General features: G+C 45.0%; 1 protein-coding gene across 1 annotated transcript; it reads left to right on the top strand.

Moving 5' to 3' along the window:
* The first annotated feature begins 251 nt into the window (after positions 1-251).
* On the top strand, positions 252-16,250 carry LOC103814270 (histamine N-methyltransferase). Its single transcript, XM_009087784.4, has 7 exons — positions 252-377; positions 3,259-3,448; positions 4,330-4,382; positions 8,664-8,771; positions 12,136-12,266; positions 12,796-12,889; positions 15,056-16,250. Exons 2-7 carry the CDS (start codon positions 3,312-3,314, stop codon positions 15,409-15,411), a joined length of 879 nt encoding a protein of 292 aa, XP_009086032.1. The 5' UTR covers positions 252-377; positions 3,259-3,311; the 3' UTR covers positions 15,412-16,250.
* Positions 16,251-19,898: the final 3,648 nt, after the last annotated feature.

The raw sequence follows: 19,898 nt of genomic DNA, 5'->3' as shown, positions 1-19,898 counted from the left end.
GGGCTGGGAGCTGCCCCCTGCCTCTCCAGGCAGCTGCTGCCATACGAGGGTCTAACTCTGCCTGCTCCATCCTCAGCAGATGCTGCCATACGAGGTTCTAACTCTGTTCCATCCCCAGCAGATGCTGCCATACGAGGGTCGAACTCTGCTCCATCCCCATCAGCTGCCGCCTGTTCTTTGCTCAGCAGCAAAACCTCTCCCGTGACGCGGCGCCGGGGGTGGGACGGCAGGGATGGGATGGGGCTGGGTGGGAGGCGCCTGGACTGGAAGGTGGCTGGGCAGAAAGGTGGCTGGACTGGGAGGGGGCCGGCTGGGAGCGCAGCCCAGGAGCTCAGCAGCATCACTCGCACAGCCCCCAGGGGCACAGAGCAGCCCAGGTAAGCGTGGCCGGCCGGGAGCCAGCGGCGGCGGAGCGGATTCCGTCCCAGAGGGATGCCGCTGCCGCTGGCACACGGAGTGCCGTGCTGGTAATCCCAAAGTGCCACGATCACTTGGTTTGCTGCCTTCACGGGGAGGGTTCAAAGGGTTTTATGGCGAGTTTAAAGCAGGTTTCACTCTGCTGGCACAAAGCAGGGACGGATCAAGTAACTGCAGCATAAACAGTGTCCGCTTTCAAAACTCCTCAGTCTTTCTAGGGAGCCACGGGTAAATCTCGATTATCACTGAAGGGAACATGGCCGAGTGAATATTATTACCTTACAAGTTTCTATCAGCCTGATTCAGCAAACAGACCTTTCCTTCCTTCTCCTTACTAATTTTTAAAGTTAACTGGCCTCAATTCAAACAGCAAAAAAACAACAGAATGAAATGAATGGGGCAAATTCCAACAGCCAGAAGTGTAATGAAAGAAATGAGACAAATTCCTTGAAGTGCACCCAACATGAAACTGAATCTCGGCTGCTCATTAGAGACTGCTGAGCTGGGGATGTTGGCAAATTAAATCATGGGAAGTAGAGGGAGGAACAGAAAAAAGGGTCAATTATCTAAATCTCCTCTTATAAACTACAAAACTTTTATTTTTCAAGATTGAAGGTAGTAAAAATATATTAGTGACAAACAGCAAAGCTTCCTTATGCACTTAAAATAAAAAGCAAGGAGTCAGGCATGGCAAAGTAATGGGTAAACACAGAATACACAATTGTGTTTTCAGAGTGGGTTAGCAATGAATAATTCTCATCCAAGGTACATCCAGGAGTTCCTTCCTTACTATCTCTGTAAAAATTCCCACTTGGATTCCCCAGGTTAATTCAGATGTTGTTGGGTGTTAGAGTGCTGCTCATCTGGGTCAAGGAGGGGTTGTCAGTCAGAGGCTAACAAAGTTTTTAAAGCTGTCCCATCTACTCGTTACCAGTGTTGTACCAGCTTCTTTTTCATTAGTGCTCTTTAAAATGCTCAGTTTTGCCATTTTTTCCACTTGAAAGTACCCTTGCAGTCTGAGAAGGTGGGGAGCAGGGAGTGTACCAAAGCCAGTCTGCCTTGGAGGCACTATGGGTGGAAAATCAACCTTGGGACCTGCTCCAGAGGTCACCACTGGTCTTTGGGACTGCCACAAAGAGAGCAATTATCAACCATTGCTAATTGATTATGAATTCTCAGCCATTGCCAATGGGAGGTGAATTGTCATCAAGCTTCACCCTGCCCCTTCCTGCAGGAGCCTTTGGGATCTGAGGAGATTTGGCCCATGGGCTGTAAAACCAAAACGTGTCACGACTTGGATGTTACCTTTGTCACAGGCAGGGAAGGAAAATGGGCAAAGCCAAGCAGCTGATGCTGTCATTGGGAAGGGGGCAGGAGAGGGATCTGGGCAGCTGTTCAGCATGATGGCTGTCCCTAGAAATAGTCCTCCCTGCAGCAGAAAGAGAATAAGAGGATGGTCAGGCAATGTGGATCTATCAGGAAGGAAGAAATTGTTCCATCTTTCTGCTGGTGTTCAGGGGAGAAGGAGATGGCACCATTGTGTATGACGTTCTCATAAACAAGTGAGGAAGATGTGGCCTTGATGAGACAGGTATTGAGTGGGTGGAAAACTGGTTGCACAGTCAGAAAATTTGTCAGAAGTTCACTGCCAGAAAGGGAGACAATGGCAAATATGGACCCAAGCCTGTTGCTTTTGTTTCTGTTTATGGTTTGAAGGAGGGACGAGATTATTTGTGTTATTTGATGTGCAGCTGGGAGGGACTAGAGCACAACAGAGGCCAGATTTATAATTCAAAGGGACCAGAGGAGCAGTCTGAGAAAAGCCCATGATTTGAATTCCAGTCATGCTGGTGAGGGAAGGCAGCCGGTGCAGGGTCTCAGTGGAGCCAGGGAAATCATCCTGGCTGTGCTGGGAGCCAGGAAAAGCAACAGCTAGGAGGGTTTTGTGCTGCACTTCAGCACCAATGGGATTTGGCTGGAGATGGTCCAAAGGGAACTATAAAAATAGCAAGAGGTGGCTGGGATGTAACCTCTGCAGGAAAGCCAGAGGGGATGGTAAGAGACACTGAGGAAATGCAGTGCATCCTTCAGCATAGGGCCCCTGAGGAGGGAGAGGGTTCCCCCTTCTCCTTGCCAGGTAGGACAAGATGTGATGATCTTAAAGTGCAGTTTAAGAGAGGATAAAGACATCTTTGTGCACTTTTTAAGGTGCAGTCTGACTCTTCCCTGGTAACATGCTTTGCCTTCCCCACTCCTGATTGCCTGTAAGTCTGGTTTAGCACAACATCTATTCCAGTAACTCACGTGGCTTTGGTGAATTAGCTACTTAACCCATGGGAATTGTACCATTATCTTCAGAAGAACTGGAAAAATAAAGCGCATTTATAAGGTTTTTATTGTTTTCACCCCACCATCAGCATTCAATTTAAGAACATCAAAAGATTAAAAAAACTGATAGAGACATCTGCCAGTGTCTCTGGAGATGAGTGTTGCACTTTCTTCAAATCCAGACCCAGCCTTTGGAGCCTCTCCATGCCTTCACAAAACAGTGGATTTTTTTTTTCTTTTTTTTTTTTTCTTTTTTTTTTTTGTATTTAAGAACCATCTAAAGACCCTTTTACTGTGTTTAAACGGAGTCCTGTGTCAGCACAGTTAAAAAATGCTGGCACTTGCTCTGCACAGATTAAAGATGATAAATTACCCATTGCTGCTTGGACCCCATTTGCAGTTTCTATTGCAAGGTTGTGTAACGCTCCGAGGCAGTGGCAGGGCCGGGCACGTGGAGCAAAGTCCAGGTGCAGGCTGGATATTCCCCTCCACCACTTTTCATTCTTTCTCTAGCTCTGAGAGGAGAGCTGCAGGGAGCAGCCTGTCCCTTCCTGCACCCTGCCAGCATGGCTTCACCCATGAGGAGTTTGATGGCAGATCTTGACAGATATGTCCAGTCGTTCCGCGTCTTCCTGGAGAAGTCCACGGAGCACCAGAGCATGCAGGAGTTTGTGGAGAGGCACCTGCCTGACCTCATAGCCAGGTAACCCCAGCCTAGCCTGAAGGACAGCCAGGGCCAGAGTCCCAGGTAGATTGCTGCTCCCTGTCCCTGCCCTGTCTGTTGGCCTGGGATAGGGCTTGGCTGGAGGTTCCTCTTGCACACACGGCTCTGGATGGTGGCTCTTCGGGGTGGAGGCTGCCTAGCCAGGAGATAAGGCTGCACTGTTTCCTTGCACACAAATACAGCTGGCCCTGAATCAGCTCTGAAATGCTGTAACAGATACTAAATTCTAGCAACAAACTTGATTTAAAGCAGCTTTTTAAAAGCAAGCTTTTCAAGGTAATATTTAGGGTTTCTCTAGGATGGCTGGATCGTGCTCCTGCTTTACCTGCCAGTGTGTGTCCTTTGTTGGATCCCTCACTTTGCAGGCTGGCTTGGGAGCAGGCAGCCAGCATCAAATCCTGGCTCTGGGGGGGCTCTTCTCAGGGCTCAGGGCTTCATGGCTCTGCCAAAGCCTCACTCAGGGATTTTAGGAGCATTACACTCTCCACTGTCCCTCCCCATTTTGCATAATGCAAAAGTTCTACAAATAATCTTTAAGCTGCTGGTCCAGACCCAGAGGGCTCTGTTCCTCAGAGCCCAGACACAGACAAGGCCTGTACTTACTTCTGCTTGTATTCCCTCATAATAAAAGCAAAATGCCACTTCTATAAATTGCCAAAATAATTCGAAATCATGAATGTCCAAAGGGTTCTGAATCTGGCCCCTCCTGCCCACTCACAGGCATGCCTGTGTACATGCACATTACATTTGGGTTTTGCCCTGCAAATTTTAGTCTTAATGGGATCCCCAGTGTCTCACATCATGCATGGAACTCTCTCTACTGGGCAGCTCTCCTAAAATGTATAAATTATGTTTTTCAGTATTGGAAATGGGAAGTCTACAATCAATGTTCTAAGCGTTGGCGGTGGAGCAGGTATGTATGGACTTCAATATTGATGTGTTTTTTCCTTTATTTTTTTTTTTCCTTAAGAATGGAGGACTAAAAATTGCAAAAGGAGCAGAATGGGAAATAAGTCTTTCCTTGGTAAGTCAGCTCTAGGGGACAGGTGGTGTTAGTTGGTGTGTGACCACATAATCTGAAAACAGCTTGTGCCTCCCCACTCTGGTTCCTCTATGTCCTCCACAAAAACCTCTCCTTCTACACTATCACTCCTCAAAGGCAGAGACAAGCTTTAACTGCTCCACAGGGATTCTATACAAAAACAAGACAAAACAAAACAAAAGGAGCAAAACCCCCCACCCAAACCCCAAACAAAATAATGTCTTAGATTCCTCAGAATATTGCATTTTAACCTGCATTACAGTATTACCCCCTGTACCTTTATTGAGGTGATAACTCTCATCACTGCTATGTAAGAGCCATGGCTGAGCTCTGCTTTGGCTGTGTTTGCTGACCACCATCAGTGTGCAAGCTTCTCCTGGAGCTGCTGACCCCCAAAACACTGGGGTTGAGCATGAGCTCCAGAAGAAATCACAAATAAGAAGTCTGATATTCACTGAATGGAAAAACAACACCAGTAAGATCAAGTGGCTTCTTTTCATTAAATTCTTGCTTTAATGCCCCCATAATTAAAACCTATGTTTCCTTCTCTGCCCATTAAGTCACCACACTTAAATTTTGTATGAACAGTTAATCTAGTTTAAATGCTGCAATCATACCGTCACCAAAGACTAACCTCAGTTTTGTTACTGTCTCCTCCATAAAGTAATTGTGTGTAAATGGTGGGCATTAGCTATAAAGCAGTGTGACAGAGCAGGAACACTGCTCTCCTCTGGAAAAGAAAAGAAAGAAAAAGAAAGAGAGAGAAAAAGAAAAAGAGAGAGGAAGTGGCAGAAGGAAGGAAGTGGCGGAAGGAAGGAAGTGGCGGAAGGAAGGAAGGAAGTGGCGGAAGGAAGGAAGTGGCGGAAGGAAGTGGCGGAAGGAAGGAAGGAAGTGGCGGAAGGAAGTGGCGGAAGGAAGTGGCGGAAGGAAGTGGCGGAAGGAAGTGGCGGAAGGAAGTGGCGGAAGGAAGGAAGTGGCGGAAGGAAGTGGCGGAAGGAAGTGGCGGAAGGAAGGAAGTGGCGGAAGGAAGGCGGAAGGAAGGCGGAAGGAAGTGGCGGAAGGAAGTGGCGGAAGGAAGGCGGAAGGAAGTGGCGGAAGGAAGGAAGGAAGTGGCGGAAGGAAGGAAGTGGCGGAAGGAAGGAAGTGGCGGAAGGAGGAAGTGGCGGAAGGAAGGAAGGAAGTGGCGGAAGGAAGGAAGTGGCGGAAGGAAGGAAGTGGCGGAAGGAAGGAAGTGGCGGAAGGAAGGAAGGAAGGAAGGAAGTGGCGGAAGGAAGTGCGGAAGGAAGTGGCGGAAGGAAGTGGCGGAAGGAAGGCGGAAGGAAGGGCGGAAGGAGGAAGTGGGGAAGGAAGTGGCGGAAGGAAGTGGCGGAAGGAGTGGAAGGAAGTGGGAGGAAGGAAGTGGCGGAGGAAGGAAGTGGGGAAGGAAGTGGCGGAAGGAAGTGGCGGAAGGAAGGAAGTGGCGGAAGGAAGTGGCGGAAGGAAGGAAGGCGGAAGGAAGGAAGGAAGGAAGGAAGGAAGGAGAGGAAGGAAGGAAGGAAGGAAGGAAGGAAGGAAGGGAGGAAGGAAGGAAGGAAGGAGGAAGGAAGGAAGGAAGGAGTAGGAAGGAAGGAAGGAAGGAAGGAAGGAGGAGGAAGGAAGGAAGGAAGGAAGGAAGGAAGGAAGGAAGGACAGGAAGGAAGGAAGAAGGAAGGACGGAAGGAAGGAAGGAAGGAAGGAAGGAAGGAAGGAAGGAAGGAAGGAAGGAAGGAAGGAAGGAGGAAGGAAGGAAGGAAGGAAGGAAGGAAGGAAGGAAGATTTTTAACAGGAACACTTTACTTAGTGTGGTTCTTCACTCCCTGGCCAGAGGCAGTCCAGCTTGCCATCAATCAATACATCACTTTGTGATCTAAAAATCCCCAGATCACCCAACCCCATCTGCTGACTGGTTTGTTCCCAGCACGGCCGTTGTGAGGCCAGGAGGGAGCCGATCCCCAAATCCCCCCTTACAGCCGATCCCGGCTGCTGTGGGAGGGCAGTGATGGAGCTGCCCTGACCCCACCCGCCTCTGCACTTCCCAGGGAGGGGGCACGGGAAAAAAGCGATTCCTCTCCGCTTTCCCACCTCGGGAGACAAGAACCCATTAATGCAGCATCCCATCCCATTAGATCCCATCCCATTAGATCCCATCCCATTCCAGCCACCCGAGCACCGCTGCCTTATTAAGTTCACACTCCAGCGCGCCGCACTCTGTACCTTTAAAAACCATAAAAGTCATCAGCGCTGCTAGAAAGTAGCAACTGGGCTATAAACTATCCCGTTACGTAAAATGTTTAATTAGAAACTTAATGGCGAACATAGTGGTAGCCTTTAAAAGGTAATTGTGTTGGAGAGTTTAAATAATTCGGATAGCCTAATTGCCAAATTGTTGATAATGCAAGCTGCCACCAATCTGAGTGTAAAATGCCTCGGGACACTTGTTTGCATATAAAAGAGCTAAAAGTGAAGTCATTTAAGGCTGTGGATTAAATTATGAATCAAAGGGGTGGGTTTTTTGGTTAAAAGCAGTACAAGGGTGATTTGGCCACACAAGAGTGGAAGGGAATATTTTAACCTATCTGCATATGGAAATACAAAATTTTTTTTTTTTTTTAATCAGGACCTGCACAGCCTTTTCAAAGGACTAATCATTTTTTGGTAAAGCAACCAAAAATCAAACTATTGCAGTAGTTAATTTCACATTCTGTGTTCCCAGATTTTACCATGGCAGATTACAGAGTACAGGGCTTGCAGGGATAGCAAAGCTGCAGCTCTTTCTGCTGCCTCAGAAACTCAATTTGCCTCCCTCAAAGAAAGTGCTTCCAGAGATGTCATGTGAATGTTGGTGTTGCTGGTTGCTTTAAGGAAGTCATGGAAGTCTGAGAAAATGCAACTCTTCCTCACTTTATGTGTTATGTCCTCTGGGCACTAATGAGAAATTTAGTGTCCAGTGTTTTCCTTTTGTTGCTGAAATATTCTGCACAATTCAGCTAATGCTGAAGTGGTGGGAGTCCAGGGCTCTGCAAATGATGGGGCTGTGCAGCTCCTCCTTGCACAGCCCCTCAGCAAGGGGCTGTCTGGCCATGAGGGTGGCCTTCCATTCAGTACAAAACTTTGTACATTTGTAGGGGATTTTATAACATGGAGTTTTGTGCAAGCACAAGTAAATTTTCCAGGACAAAGCTAGATGTTTACTTTTAACACATCCCCTGGATCTATTCTTCACTGTAGTTACCCTCTGTTTCACTCTTTCTTACCTTAATTTATTCTGCCTTTATTTTTTCTAAAATCTATCCAAGCACAATAAGCAGAGGTTGGAGAAAGTTGAGCAAGCCAGCTGGATATTGTCCCTGGACTCATGCCTCAGTCAGAAATATCATCCCCCTGAGTTTCCTACACTGCAGATGGGGTGAGATGGCTGAGAATGATGGAGCTATTTTTAAATTTTGAAATCTTGGATCTACCGGTACATCCATCAATAAAATAATTACAGCTGGCCTGAGCAGTGTTTAGAGAGAACTCTTCCTCAACAAAAACATGAAATACAGGAATCTCTGGGGTATTCTGTAAACAAGGGTTAGCTAAACACAAATGGTATGTGCTCTATTCATCATTCTTTTGGGAAAAGCCACAGGAACTGAAGACAAACAGATATGATTATTGTCTCTGATCCCAGTGTAAACACAAATTCCCTTTCCCTCCCCCACATGACCTTGTAAGCAGTGAGGTGCCTGGCTAAAAATGCTCCTATTGACTCCTAAGAAATCCTGCCAAGTTTGCTGGAGCCATCAGAACTGGCACTGTGAGTCCTGTAGGATCTCCCTCTCAAGGTCAGACTGTGTCCAGAAAAAGAGAGGTCAAGCATAACTGTGTCAGGTTTTCCCTTGGCTCTGGTGGTGCCAGTCAGAGAGGAGAAATGAAGAGAGTTGGCACTGATATTTACATTTTTCTCATATCCTTGAGCTCAGTCTTCAGCTACAACCTACTGAGAATGCAAAGCAGCTGCTTGGACGTGTGTGGTGCATCTGTACATAAATGGCAGAAATCAATCTGCCAGGCTGGGGGTGTGATGTGATGGAGATTTCCTTTGCTTGAGCTTTGTTTTCATTCTCTGTCTTGTGTCTCCTGCTTCTTTAGGTGAGATGGACTTGCAGATCCTCTCAAAAATACAAGCCAGGTATCCTGGGGTCACCATCAACAATGATGTGATAGAGCCAAGTGCTGACCAAATCTCCAAGTACAAAGGTATTTTTACATTAAAAAAAATTGAATTTACATTAATTATTTTACATGCATTCAAAAGTGCTGAAAGGTGGATGGCCCTATGTTCAAATGCCTTCTTGTCAGAACTGTCTCTTAAAAGTTAAAAAATTCAAATTTTCATGCCTTTTTTGCCATCATTGCTTCTCAACAATGTTCACTCTCATTAAAATCTGCAAAGATCTCTGAATGGCAAATGCTTGGCTAGACAGAGTTTAAAAGCTAAACAAGGTGGGAAGAGATGGGTGATTGTGTGGGAATGGAGTGAAATCCCAGCATTTCAGACAGTTTTTCCACTTCAGCTTGAGTTTAATCAGGATCCTTCCTCAGTATCAAAGGGAAAATTTTAGTGTCTCATGGTGATTCCCTCACATCTTAAAGATCATTTCCAAAAAATACCTAAAGCTCACAGTGGGGCACTAAATTAGTAACCAGGCTTTGAATTAGAAAACACGAGAGGGAAAGCAAGAGTGATAGAAAAGGCTTTTGCCGTGTGCTCTGGGGCTCAGAGCTTCTCTCCTTCCCCCAGCCCAAAGGTCTAAGCATTCATGGATGAAAATGGAACATTTTCCGAGGAGGATTGAGTGTAAATGAGGGTGCTTTGATCAAATTGCCCTACAAAGTGAGCATTAAACAGCAATGCAGGGTTTGATTATCACTGGATTAGAGCCCACCAGGATCCACCTCCAGGTGGTGCTGAGGGAGGTGACACCAGCCCTGAGCAGAGCTCACCTGGCCAGAGAGCCATCCTGAATGGATGTGACAGCAAGGAATGAAGCTCCTCAGCTGAGTCTCTTGCTGGAAATGCTCCAAACCATAGTAAATACCAGGCTGTGAAACCACACTGTAAATCTCCAGTCTTGCTCTTGCTTGAGTCCTTAAAAATGAAGCATTTCCAATGTGAATCAGCTTGTGGAAGTCAAAGGAAAAAAGAAATAGCAACAATCCCTTTCTCCCTGCAGTGAGGTAGCTCAGAATCACTGGAAGCACCAAAGGCTCCTAGGAAAAACCTATTTTTTTTACATCTTTCTCAATTTAACACAGACCTGATCTTTTAAAAGATGCCTTTTGCAAAATCCCCAGTGCTCTTCTATTCCTGCAGGCTGAAATGGTGAAGGGTGGGCAACACAGCATCTTCTCTGTTTGCAAGACAGTTTGTGCACTTGAACAAAGAATTTCTGTCCTGTCTGGGCTACACTGGACTGGATTTGCTCTGAATCTTCCCAGTGGTCCCACCATCTACCACCAATTAACTGGCAGTCCCATCCTACTGCACTGAGTTTCTTTCCAGAGGAAAGTTAAAGAAACTATAAAATGTTGTCCTTATTTTAAGTTTTATGCTAAACTAGAAATTAAATATTCATCTGAATTTCTTTCTTTAAACTCTCTTATTTGGTAATTAATCATGTCCCCAGTAGCTACCATTAATTAGGTTTCTGAGGCCTAAGATTTTCTGTAGAGAATTAGAAACATTATCTGCACCTCTGAGGATTCAGTGGTTGTGTTTTCTACCTCACCAAATGGGAAGGAGAAGCCAAGCTCACGAGAGAAACTCCTTGCTGGGATGTGCAGTGATGACAAACTCAGGTTTCTCTTAGGCTGTGGCATGTGATGGAGGCTTTCCTCAAAGCCTCATGGGCAGGCTGTGCCTTCCCTTCACTCCTGCTGGAATCCCTTGGTGGCCATGGTTGGAGTGTTGGTGGCCCCACAGCTGAGCTGCATCAGCCCAGTTCTGATGGCACCCATGAGGCACACAGCCAGCTTCTGGCAGGGAAAAGAATCTGGGGTGAGACCAGGGGAAAAGGTAGGAGAGCTTTTCATAACGGATTCAGATGAATATTTAGGCAGAAATTTACCACAATCCCATAATGAATTTGCACTGCCTAGAATTTGGACTTTGAAGGCCCAGCCTGGAAAGCAATTCAGTTTTCTTCCCAGCTCCTCCTTGCAGGCAAACCCACAGTTAAACTGGACCAGATTGCTCCAGATTATTGGTGAGGGGACAAGAGCTGCTTCTGAGCTTAGAGCAGCAAATTAAATCTGAACTGCCAGTGCTGGGGCCAGTGGCTGATAAATGGGAGCTAACAGAGTAACAGTGGCAGCATCTGAAAGGGGTGGCCCACTTCCAGGCACAGAAGAGAAGAGATAAGCACTGATGGAGCATTTCTCATCTGCCTGACAGGGACGTGTCCAAATCAGAGCCCGAAGGGAGGAGCATTGTCATTAGTGGTGTAAAGGCACTGGTCTTAGCAAACTGTGCTGTTCTGAACATGTGTTCTGTAGCTAAGGCTCAGCCTGCCTTTGGGCCATGGAAGTTTTAAATTGATGCTAACTCCAGTGAAGCACAGGAGCTGAATCAGGGGCTGCTTTGGCCTGGAGCAATCCTGAGTGCCAGGCAGCAGCACAGTGAGAGGAGCTCCATATGCCAGCAGATGGACATTAGTATTCCCTGCATTATGAAATTACCTCTCAGTTTTGCTCCCATAAAAACAAAAGGAATGCAGTGATGAGCCAGGCCCTCAGTGTAACTTATTGTTTGAATCCACTTCTCCAAATTTCTGTTTTCCTCAGTTGCTGATGTGCATTGTATTGAGGTCTGAAGACACTCCTTAAAGCTGTGTCACTCCTTAAAGCTCTTTGCTTTAAAACGCTGTCATCCCTTTTGCCTGAAGCAGCTGGTCAGATCTGTGGGCTTCTGAAAAACTATTTCAACACAGAAGCCACTGAATGTCAAGAGAAGAGTCCTTGCTTTTGGAACAAAGCTCCTTCCCTCTACTGCCATCCCAGTTATACAAATTTAGAAGAACACATTTGCTTTTTCTGCCCTTCTCAAACTTTTAATTTTGCTCCTTTTCTCAAGAAATCCCTGCTTTGATCCATCCTTGAGCACCTGTTTTTATTTGGGGAAAATCCTCCCCCATGGCCTGACTCCTGCTCAGCCATGTGGGTTTTGTGTGGCCCTCACATAAGTGCTGGGGCCATCAGTCCTTCTGTTCACCATGAAATGTGCTGCTCTGGCCCCATAACAATCTGCCCCAGTCAACATATTTTAGTTTAGCTTGAGCCAGTCATGGGGAAGAAATTACTTTTTTTTTTTTAGCTCAGGTAAACACCAGAGGAGCCCAAACAATGGAGCAAAGGGAAAAGCAACAGACTCTCTGAAGATTTTGTCCTATAAAGCCTTCTCTTCACATATGGGCTAAAAGTTTAAGCTATTTCACTGTTGTGTTAAACTGGTACCAAAACTCTCTATCTAAATAGGGCTTTTGGATGTATTAAAGCTCTGAGTGGAAATCAGCCCCATATTTGCAATTGAGATAACTCTGTCCTGCCTTTTCCTCTGTTTCAGAGCGTGTGGCTCAGGCATCAAACCTCGAGAACATAAAGTTTACCTGGCACAAGGAGACAGCTAATGAATATGAAAGTCGAATGAATGCGGAAAAGAAGACTAAAAAATGGGACTTCATTCACATGATCCAGGTGAGGGTCTCTGCAAAGTAAATGCTGCCAAAGACTTGGCTGTTAAAAGTATGCCTGAAGTATATGACCTCATTATCCACTTGTAGGGGAAGAAAGGTGAGTTTACTTCCCAGTAATTTGAAGTGCTTTAGCATAAATGAACTGCAAAAATGAAAAGCAGCTTTGAGCACAGTAGTCCTATTAACCAGGCTGTGGGTGGCAGTCAACTAAGAATACATTTTAGGTAGTGTCTTCAAAAGCTCCTTGTCCTCTCCATGAAATTGCCTTTGTATTTCCAAAGCCTTCACTGAAGAAAGGCAAATTTCTTTCTCTCAGTTTGATGAATAACATGGGCTCAGACCTGGCAGTGCCAGAGAGCAGGCAGGGCACGACAGCCCTGAGCCTGCAGTGGGAGCCCACTGCCCACACCTTCCTAAGGTGCTTCATTGTGCCTGCTTTTCTGCTAGGATTGCCCCCATTTGGTTCCTTTAGCATCCTGTCAGTCACCAGGATGGCACTGCATGTCTCTAAGCATCTCTGCTTTTTCCAGATGCTCTACTATGTGAAAGATATCCCAGCAACCATCCGGTATTTCCACAGCCTCCTGGAATCACAGGCAAAGCTCCTCATCATCCTGGTGTCAGGTGAGAGCTGCTCCACCAGAGCTCAGTCAGGAGAGGGCTCTGAGGACCTTTGGGGTTCCTGTGTGTAGCACAGGCCACAGAGGTGAGCAGACATCCCCTGAAACCTGCCCATTGTCTGTGTGGATTTATGAGCCAAAACCCCTTGTCATGGGCACAAAACATCCTTCACTGCCCTTCTCCATCCTGCAGCCTGCCTGCATGGCAGCAGGGGCCCTGCAGAGGAGAGGCTCCATCCTGCAGCTCTCACTGACAGGAAAAGGCTTTCCAGGCTGGGCACTGCATTTTCTCCCTCCCAGAGACTCGTGGCATTAAGCAAACGGCTGCAGGGGGCTCGGAAGTGCCATACAGCAGGTGTTGGAGCACATATGGTTCATTTTCTTTTCAAACTGCCCATTTCCTTAATATCATCATTTTGGGTACCAAACAGCGTTCTCAGGCTGTTTCAGATCTCGCAGAGATGCTCTGTGGTCAATCCAGCAGGAAAGTGTTGGAGCAGAGGAAACGACAACCTTTTAATACTGTGGGCCAGGTATGCCAGAGACAGTGCAGTGCTGGAGTCTAATTTGACTCTAGAAAGCCTCTAATTTGCCTCAAAAGCTATAGAAATTTCAGCTGTGTAAACAGTCACATCTAGCAACTCTGAAAGCCATGTTAAGCATTATTTGTTCAGAGGTTTAAGCTTAATTTCTCATTGAATTTGGGCACTTCTGCAAACATGATGGAGTTCCTTTTATTTTGTTTATGAAGGATCCTCTTTGAAGTGACACTTCTGACCTGAATTTATTCAACTACTTTTTTTTCCCCAAATGATTTGGTTTGAAGTGTTTTCAAGCAGTTTACAACAAGAAATCTGTGTTTGAAATTATTTTTAAAAACCTGTTCATGTTCTTTGGCTGAACAAGAATAGATCACAATATCAGACTATTGCTAATTACCTGAATATAGTTAATTAAAAGTCTTTTCCAGTTGTTTAACCCGTCCCTTTGGATATTCATAAAATGTGAATACAGGAAATGTGTGCCTGTTCAAAATTAAAATTATTAAAGCTCTAAGTTCATGAAAAGTATGTGAAGTCCTCTCTGGGCCAAATGACTCTGTGTTTTCTGATGAAGCAGATATTGCTCGGGTGAGGAAAAAAGTGGGAGAGAGGAGCAGGACTCAGAACAGCAGGGAGGAAAAGAAGGGGGAAACCTTGAGAAAAACAAGGGAATAGAGAGGGTAAGGAAGAAATGCCATGAAAACGAGCACTGAAGCAAAAGGAGTTATTGAAAGATCATCAGAACAAGCTCATTTCACGCAAAAGGTAATGTCATCCCCACCACAAACACACCAGGTAATCAAAGCCAGCCTGGGAGCGGGGCTGGCAGGAGAGGGCTGGGGGCACTCGGTGGAGGTGGCAATCCCGATGTGCGGGGCTGCGGCTCTGCTGCCACCGCCTTGCGAACAAAAGCAGAGCCATATGCTGAGCCTGCCGAGAGCCGTCCCGGTAATGCCGCCTTCAGGTAGGGGATAATTGCTCGGCTCCGAGATGGCACCGAGTCACACAACATTGACACCGGCACATTTCCTGCAATTAGTGCTCGGCGTTCAGTGTCCACAGGGTGAAAGGAAATATTGTCGCCTCTCTTCTAAACAGCAAACTGTTTATTTGACTATAAATAACTGTTTGCAGATAAAGCAACTGCAAAACCACGAGTAACTGGGTTTAGTACTTAGGGAGAATCATTGTTGTAACTTTCAAGAGCTGCTCATTAGGCTCAAAGTTATTTTCATCCTGTCATCCTGAGTAATCCTTCTAAAAATTATTTATAGTGGGAATACAAAATCAGAGATCCAGCAAAGATGTGAAGAGATATGTGGGGACTTTTCTACTTACCCAGCTGGTTTGCTTTTTAAAATGTCTCGAGAAGAGGTACACAAGTGTGAGCTGCTCTGGCCTCAGCTGGAGGCTCAAGGAGGATGCTGGAGCTCCAGGGTAGGTGCCCACCCACTCCTGTAGCCCCCAAACCTGAGGAACAGAAGTAGAGGGGCAGCCAACTCCGCCATGCCCCAGGACTCGTCTCAGCTCTGGAAAGATCCCACTTGCAATGAAGACGACTGCTAAAAACCCAATCAAAACTGCTTTCAAATAGTGTTTTGCCTTAACTCTGGTGGTTTATCTCTCAGGAAAGAGTGGCTGGGAAACCCTGTGGAAGAAGTATGGGCCTTCCTTCCCTTTGGAGGATCTTTGCTGCTATGTCTCCTCTGCTGATTTGCCAAGGATGCTGGATTCAGCTGGCCTGAAGTACCAGCTCTACGAGCTCCCATCCCACATGGACATAACCAGCTGCTTTAGTGAAGGGGACAAAGATGGGGAGCTCTTGCTGGATTTCCTGACAGAAACACTTGAGTTTGCTAAAACTGCCCCTCCTGAGCTAAAGCGTCAGGTAATGGAGGAGCTGAGAAATCCTGGGTGCAGTGAAATCAGAGATGGGAAGGTGTTTTTCAATAACAGCCTGGGTGTGATAGTGATTGAGCCATGAGTTAACCTCTTCTTCTTGATCCAAACCAAAGAGATACAAACTGTTGACAGCTGAAACACATTTTTTCATCTTTTGTAAATGGCTTAATTTACTTCAGCACTGATAATAACTTTTGGAGCTTGTTAAGAAATCAGTATTGACATCTGTTGTTTTAAGCAAGCTTTAATACTTGATTAATTCTGCACTAATCTATGGTTGTGCAACTGACTAGGCAGTAAATTGTGCTTTATCATACAGATGTTGTGTAATCAGCTATAACTCAGACCATCCACCCAGGCACTGCAGAAACCTAAGGAATAATTCCACTACATGTGGTTCCACCATCCTCATTTAAAAACTCTCTGCAGACTAAAGAAGCAAATTGCAGTTTCTTGGTGCAGCTGGCAGGAGTGCAGGCTCAGAATGACCAACAATTGGGTGCATCTTTGGTGGGATTTCTTGAGCTTGTGACTCCCAGATCTCACACCTGCAGCTACTGAAGGTGGCCTCACACCTGCATGTTCAGTGTCTGCCTGCTCCTGCCTCTGCAGGCATCTCCATTCAATGGCACTGTTCCCCCTTTCTGTGTTTTTACTTTATGATGTATGTGCAGAGCAAGTTGTGTGGCACTACAGGAGGGAAGCAAGGGAAGATGGTTGAGGCACAGGGCTGGTAACAAATGTCCTGGAGAGGTGGATTGCAGTGGTGAGCCCTGATGCAGAGTCTTTGTTAGGAATCAGCTGCTGCAGTCGCTCAGAGCTTTTTTTGTGTTTTTAATTAACCACACAATGCTTCTGGTCCCAGCCTTCCCCTGGCCTGTGAGCTTTGCAATAAGGAAAATGTAAAAATAAACTCTGATACCAAAATGACTGGTTCCAGTACCTTTTTTTTTTTTTTTTTTTTTCATTTTCAATGGCATTGTGTCAGGTAAATCTATTCACTATACAAGGTATTAAGCAAGAAGGGGGTTTCACCTCCTCAGCCTCTTCTCCATGTGAGGCTGTTGTGGTTGATGCATTTGTTTTGCTAAATGATTTTATAGTTTTCAGAACTGTTTTCTCTCTACAAGGCACAATACATAGTGGGATACAATAGAGTCGCTTGAATGGATTTAACAGCCTGAATACTCAATTTATCCCCTGAGACAGGTGTGATTTCTGCCATTGAAATAATTTGATTCAGTGTTGAAATGGTTTACTTTAGGTAATACTTTAGCTGCAAGGAATGATGTTTTATTTTTGCACACACATTTCTGATACAATATAGATTATTAATCATTTGAAGTGATTTCAAGAGATCATATTGGGTGTAATAGCTGCTTATATTTATTTTAGGGCAAGTTATTTGAAACACAAACATCTCCTAGTGCTCAAATGTTAATTCAGGTGGATTTTAGAACATTTCCATGATAATCCTCTGTAGGACAGAACAAAATTTATTACCACTTTACCCAGTTCTGTGCTCAGGCTCCTGCATTAGAGGACCTCAGTGTATCTGTGAGCTGCTGTGGTCACATGGCAGAGCAGGAATGAAAGAAAAGCTCCCATTAGTACAGATTGCTGCACACACTTCTAATGGCAAACAAATTAAAGTTACATTTATTTTCGTGGCTCTTTTGGGCTGTCAGTGACCTTTTCTAAATGGTGCCTGCAAAGCAGGTGACTGCTGAATATTGCCACATCAACCCTGTCAGGGGTGAGATATCTCAGGGAGCCACAGAAATGCCAGAACAAAACCAAAAAAACACTAATGCAGCAACAAAACCCAGCAATGAGATGCCCTTGAAGATCCTGCTGTTTTATTGTTTATTTCAGAATGAAAAAAAACAAAACCTGAAAAACAAAAAAATGGGAAAAAGGGGTGTTAGCAGTTTTATAGGAGGTTTGGCTCAAAAATGTGGGAGAGAGCTGGAAAGATGAGAAGCAGCAGAGCTGATCTGGAGAGAACAATTTGACCACACACACACAAATATTCAGTTTGGATGCACAGAGAGCTTCTTCCCCTGTTTTGCTTCTGAGGAGAATTTCATTAAAAATTGGGAGGGAGGGGAAAATACAGTGAATTCCATTTTGTATCTTGCAACTGCTTCTGTTAAGGGGCTGGGGGAAAACTGAATCAGCAGAGCACCCTTAAGGGGTAAATTAGTTTTAATTTTAAATTTGTAACACATTCTCACATTTTCAAGAAGCAAGTACTATAAGTATAATTTAAAAGGAAATGAATGTGGGGAAGCACAATTTTATGCTCATTTTACCATAAAAACCAAAGGACATTTTGTAAATCTCTCAAACAACTTCCTAATAGAGTGGAGAACCACATTTTCGTGTGAGAATAATCCTGAATTGTGCAGTGAGACACTGCCATTCCACAGCAGTGTTGGGAAGTACAGTTTGTCCATGGACTGGGATTTGGACAGCAGTCTGTGCCAGGGCCTCATCACCCTTAGGAATTTCTTCTTATTCTCTAATCTAAACCTGTTCTCTGTCAGTTTGAAGCCACTCCTTTTATGCTCTCACTAAAAACCTTGTAAAAGGGTCAAACCCCAATTCCATATTTTCCTGGCTTGCACCCATAAATAAATAATTTGTGGGCTTTCTACAGTGGTTCATTGTGAGCAATGGCATTAAACCAGCACAATACTGATTGGATCAAGTTTGGCTTCAGGATACCTGTATGAAAAATATACCAGAAAAGATCCTGAAAGCTCTTCATGCATTGGTGTCCCTTTCTGGCTAAATAAATGTTTGAGATATGAAATGTGACCCTGGGTAAATGCAATCTTTAATATTGCATCTCCATGTTTTTCCTCAAAGATGGCTCTGAGCAATGCTTGTTTTTAAAATTGGGAGACTTTCCTTTTTCTTTTCATTTCATAAGCACATAAACCTGGAATAAAAATTCTAAATAAAAACACAGGAGAAAAAAAAGCTGGAAGGAGGGAGGGAGGGAGGAGGAGGAGGAAGAGGAGGGAGTCTTTTGAAACAACAGGCAAGCACCTGGGCCTGTGTCCCTGTGATAAGTAAATGAGAGCTTGTGGCTCTGATGCTGTGTCAGGTGATTGTTTCCCAAAGGAATTCCCGTGGGAGGTTTGCTGTGCAGGAGAGGGAACAGCCCGATGTCCAGGAGTGAGGCACAGCTTTGGAGTGATGCCTCCAAGGCTGGGGGGAACCACAGTGGGGCTGACCCCCTCCAAAGGGCCCAGGCTTCATGCACGTGTCCCTCCACATCAAACACATCTGCCCAAGCAGCTTCAGGGCTGTTCCTTTAAATCATACACAGGGAAATCTTCTCAGTGCTCCGTTAATTACTCCAGCAAATTGAACAAATGCGCTCACAGCTCGGCTGCTGTCACCACTCCTGCATTGGGGTAATTCATGCTTGCAGCCCATGATAGGATTTTTAATGTCATCACACAGTAGGGCAAAGTCTTCATTTTTAATAAAAGTACAAATGCTGAAATGAAATGGATTAATATCTAATTTTACATCTTCATTTACATGATGTGCAAAATTATCTTACATATTTGTTATGGATGGAGTGGCTTTCCACCAATTTAGGCTTTTTTTTTTTTTCCCATACTGGAGAATATTAACAGAAATTGTAGCATAAATCATTGCCTTGTAGAGTACCAGAAGGTGCATATAAAAACCCATATCTTTACTGCACATATTTCCCATTAACCATAATCTATTAGTAATTGAAGTTCATTACAAATTCTTGTAGACTTTATTGCTATCATGCTGCATGACATAGTGAACCTGGCTTGCATAACAAGAAGTCCTTGCTGGGAAATATCCTATTAACAATGACAGTGCATTTGTCATTGTGATAATAAATCCAGAGCTGCCTGTAGATTATAAATTATTGCGGCGCCATTTCCACTGTTGTAGTTTAAAAGTTTTGTCAGCACTTCCATTTTTCCCCCTCTTTATGGGCAGTTATAACTTGACCATAAGAATCTGCAGCGAGCTGAATCCCATCTCACAAGGTCTCACTCTCAGAGAGTGTTTCTTCCCCCAGCGAGATTCATATTTCACCCACATGAAAACCTTGGAGGCAGAAGCTGTGTTTGTGACAGATTTTTAGGTTCTGCATTTGCACAGATTTTAATTGGAAAGCCCAGGCCATTTGACAAGTAATTTGTCCATGATATTTCTAAAGATTGTGGTAAAATTAAAAAATTCAGCAAGACAAAAAAGACGGGAGCTCGGCGGAGCGGAATGCTCGCCGGTTCAGCACCTGAAAGAGCTTCTGTCCTTATCTCCAGGTGCCAGAGACTTTGGGGAGCCACTGGGTAAACCCTGCTTCTCTTCAAAGGAGAAACTGGAGAGAAAAGATTCTCCCCACAGGCCCCACAAAGGTGTTTTGAGGATTAATTACTAGTGCAGAAATCCAGGCATGCACTCAAGTCATCCTTCACCATGTCTGCGCAATTCTTTCAGCCCTGTGTAGGTCTTAAGTGTTATTAAAAGAAAATTGCTATGGAGTTGAACTTTAAGTGTTAATTA

This window comes from Serinus canaria, chromosome 7 (assembly GCF_022539315.1).
Source record: "Serinus canaria isolate serCan28SL12 chromosome 7, serCan2020, whole genome shotgun sequence".
NCBI lineage: Eukaryota > Metazoa > Chordata > Aves > Passeriformes > Fringillidae > Serinus > Serinus canaria.
Note: the sequence above shows the minus strand (reverse complement) of the source record. Positions and strands in the feature narration are given on the sequence as shown.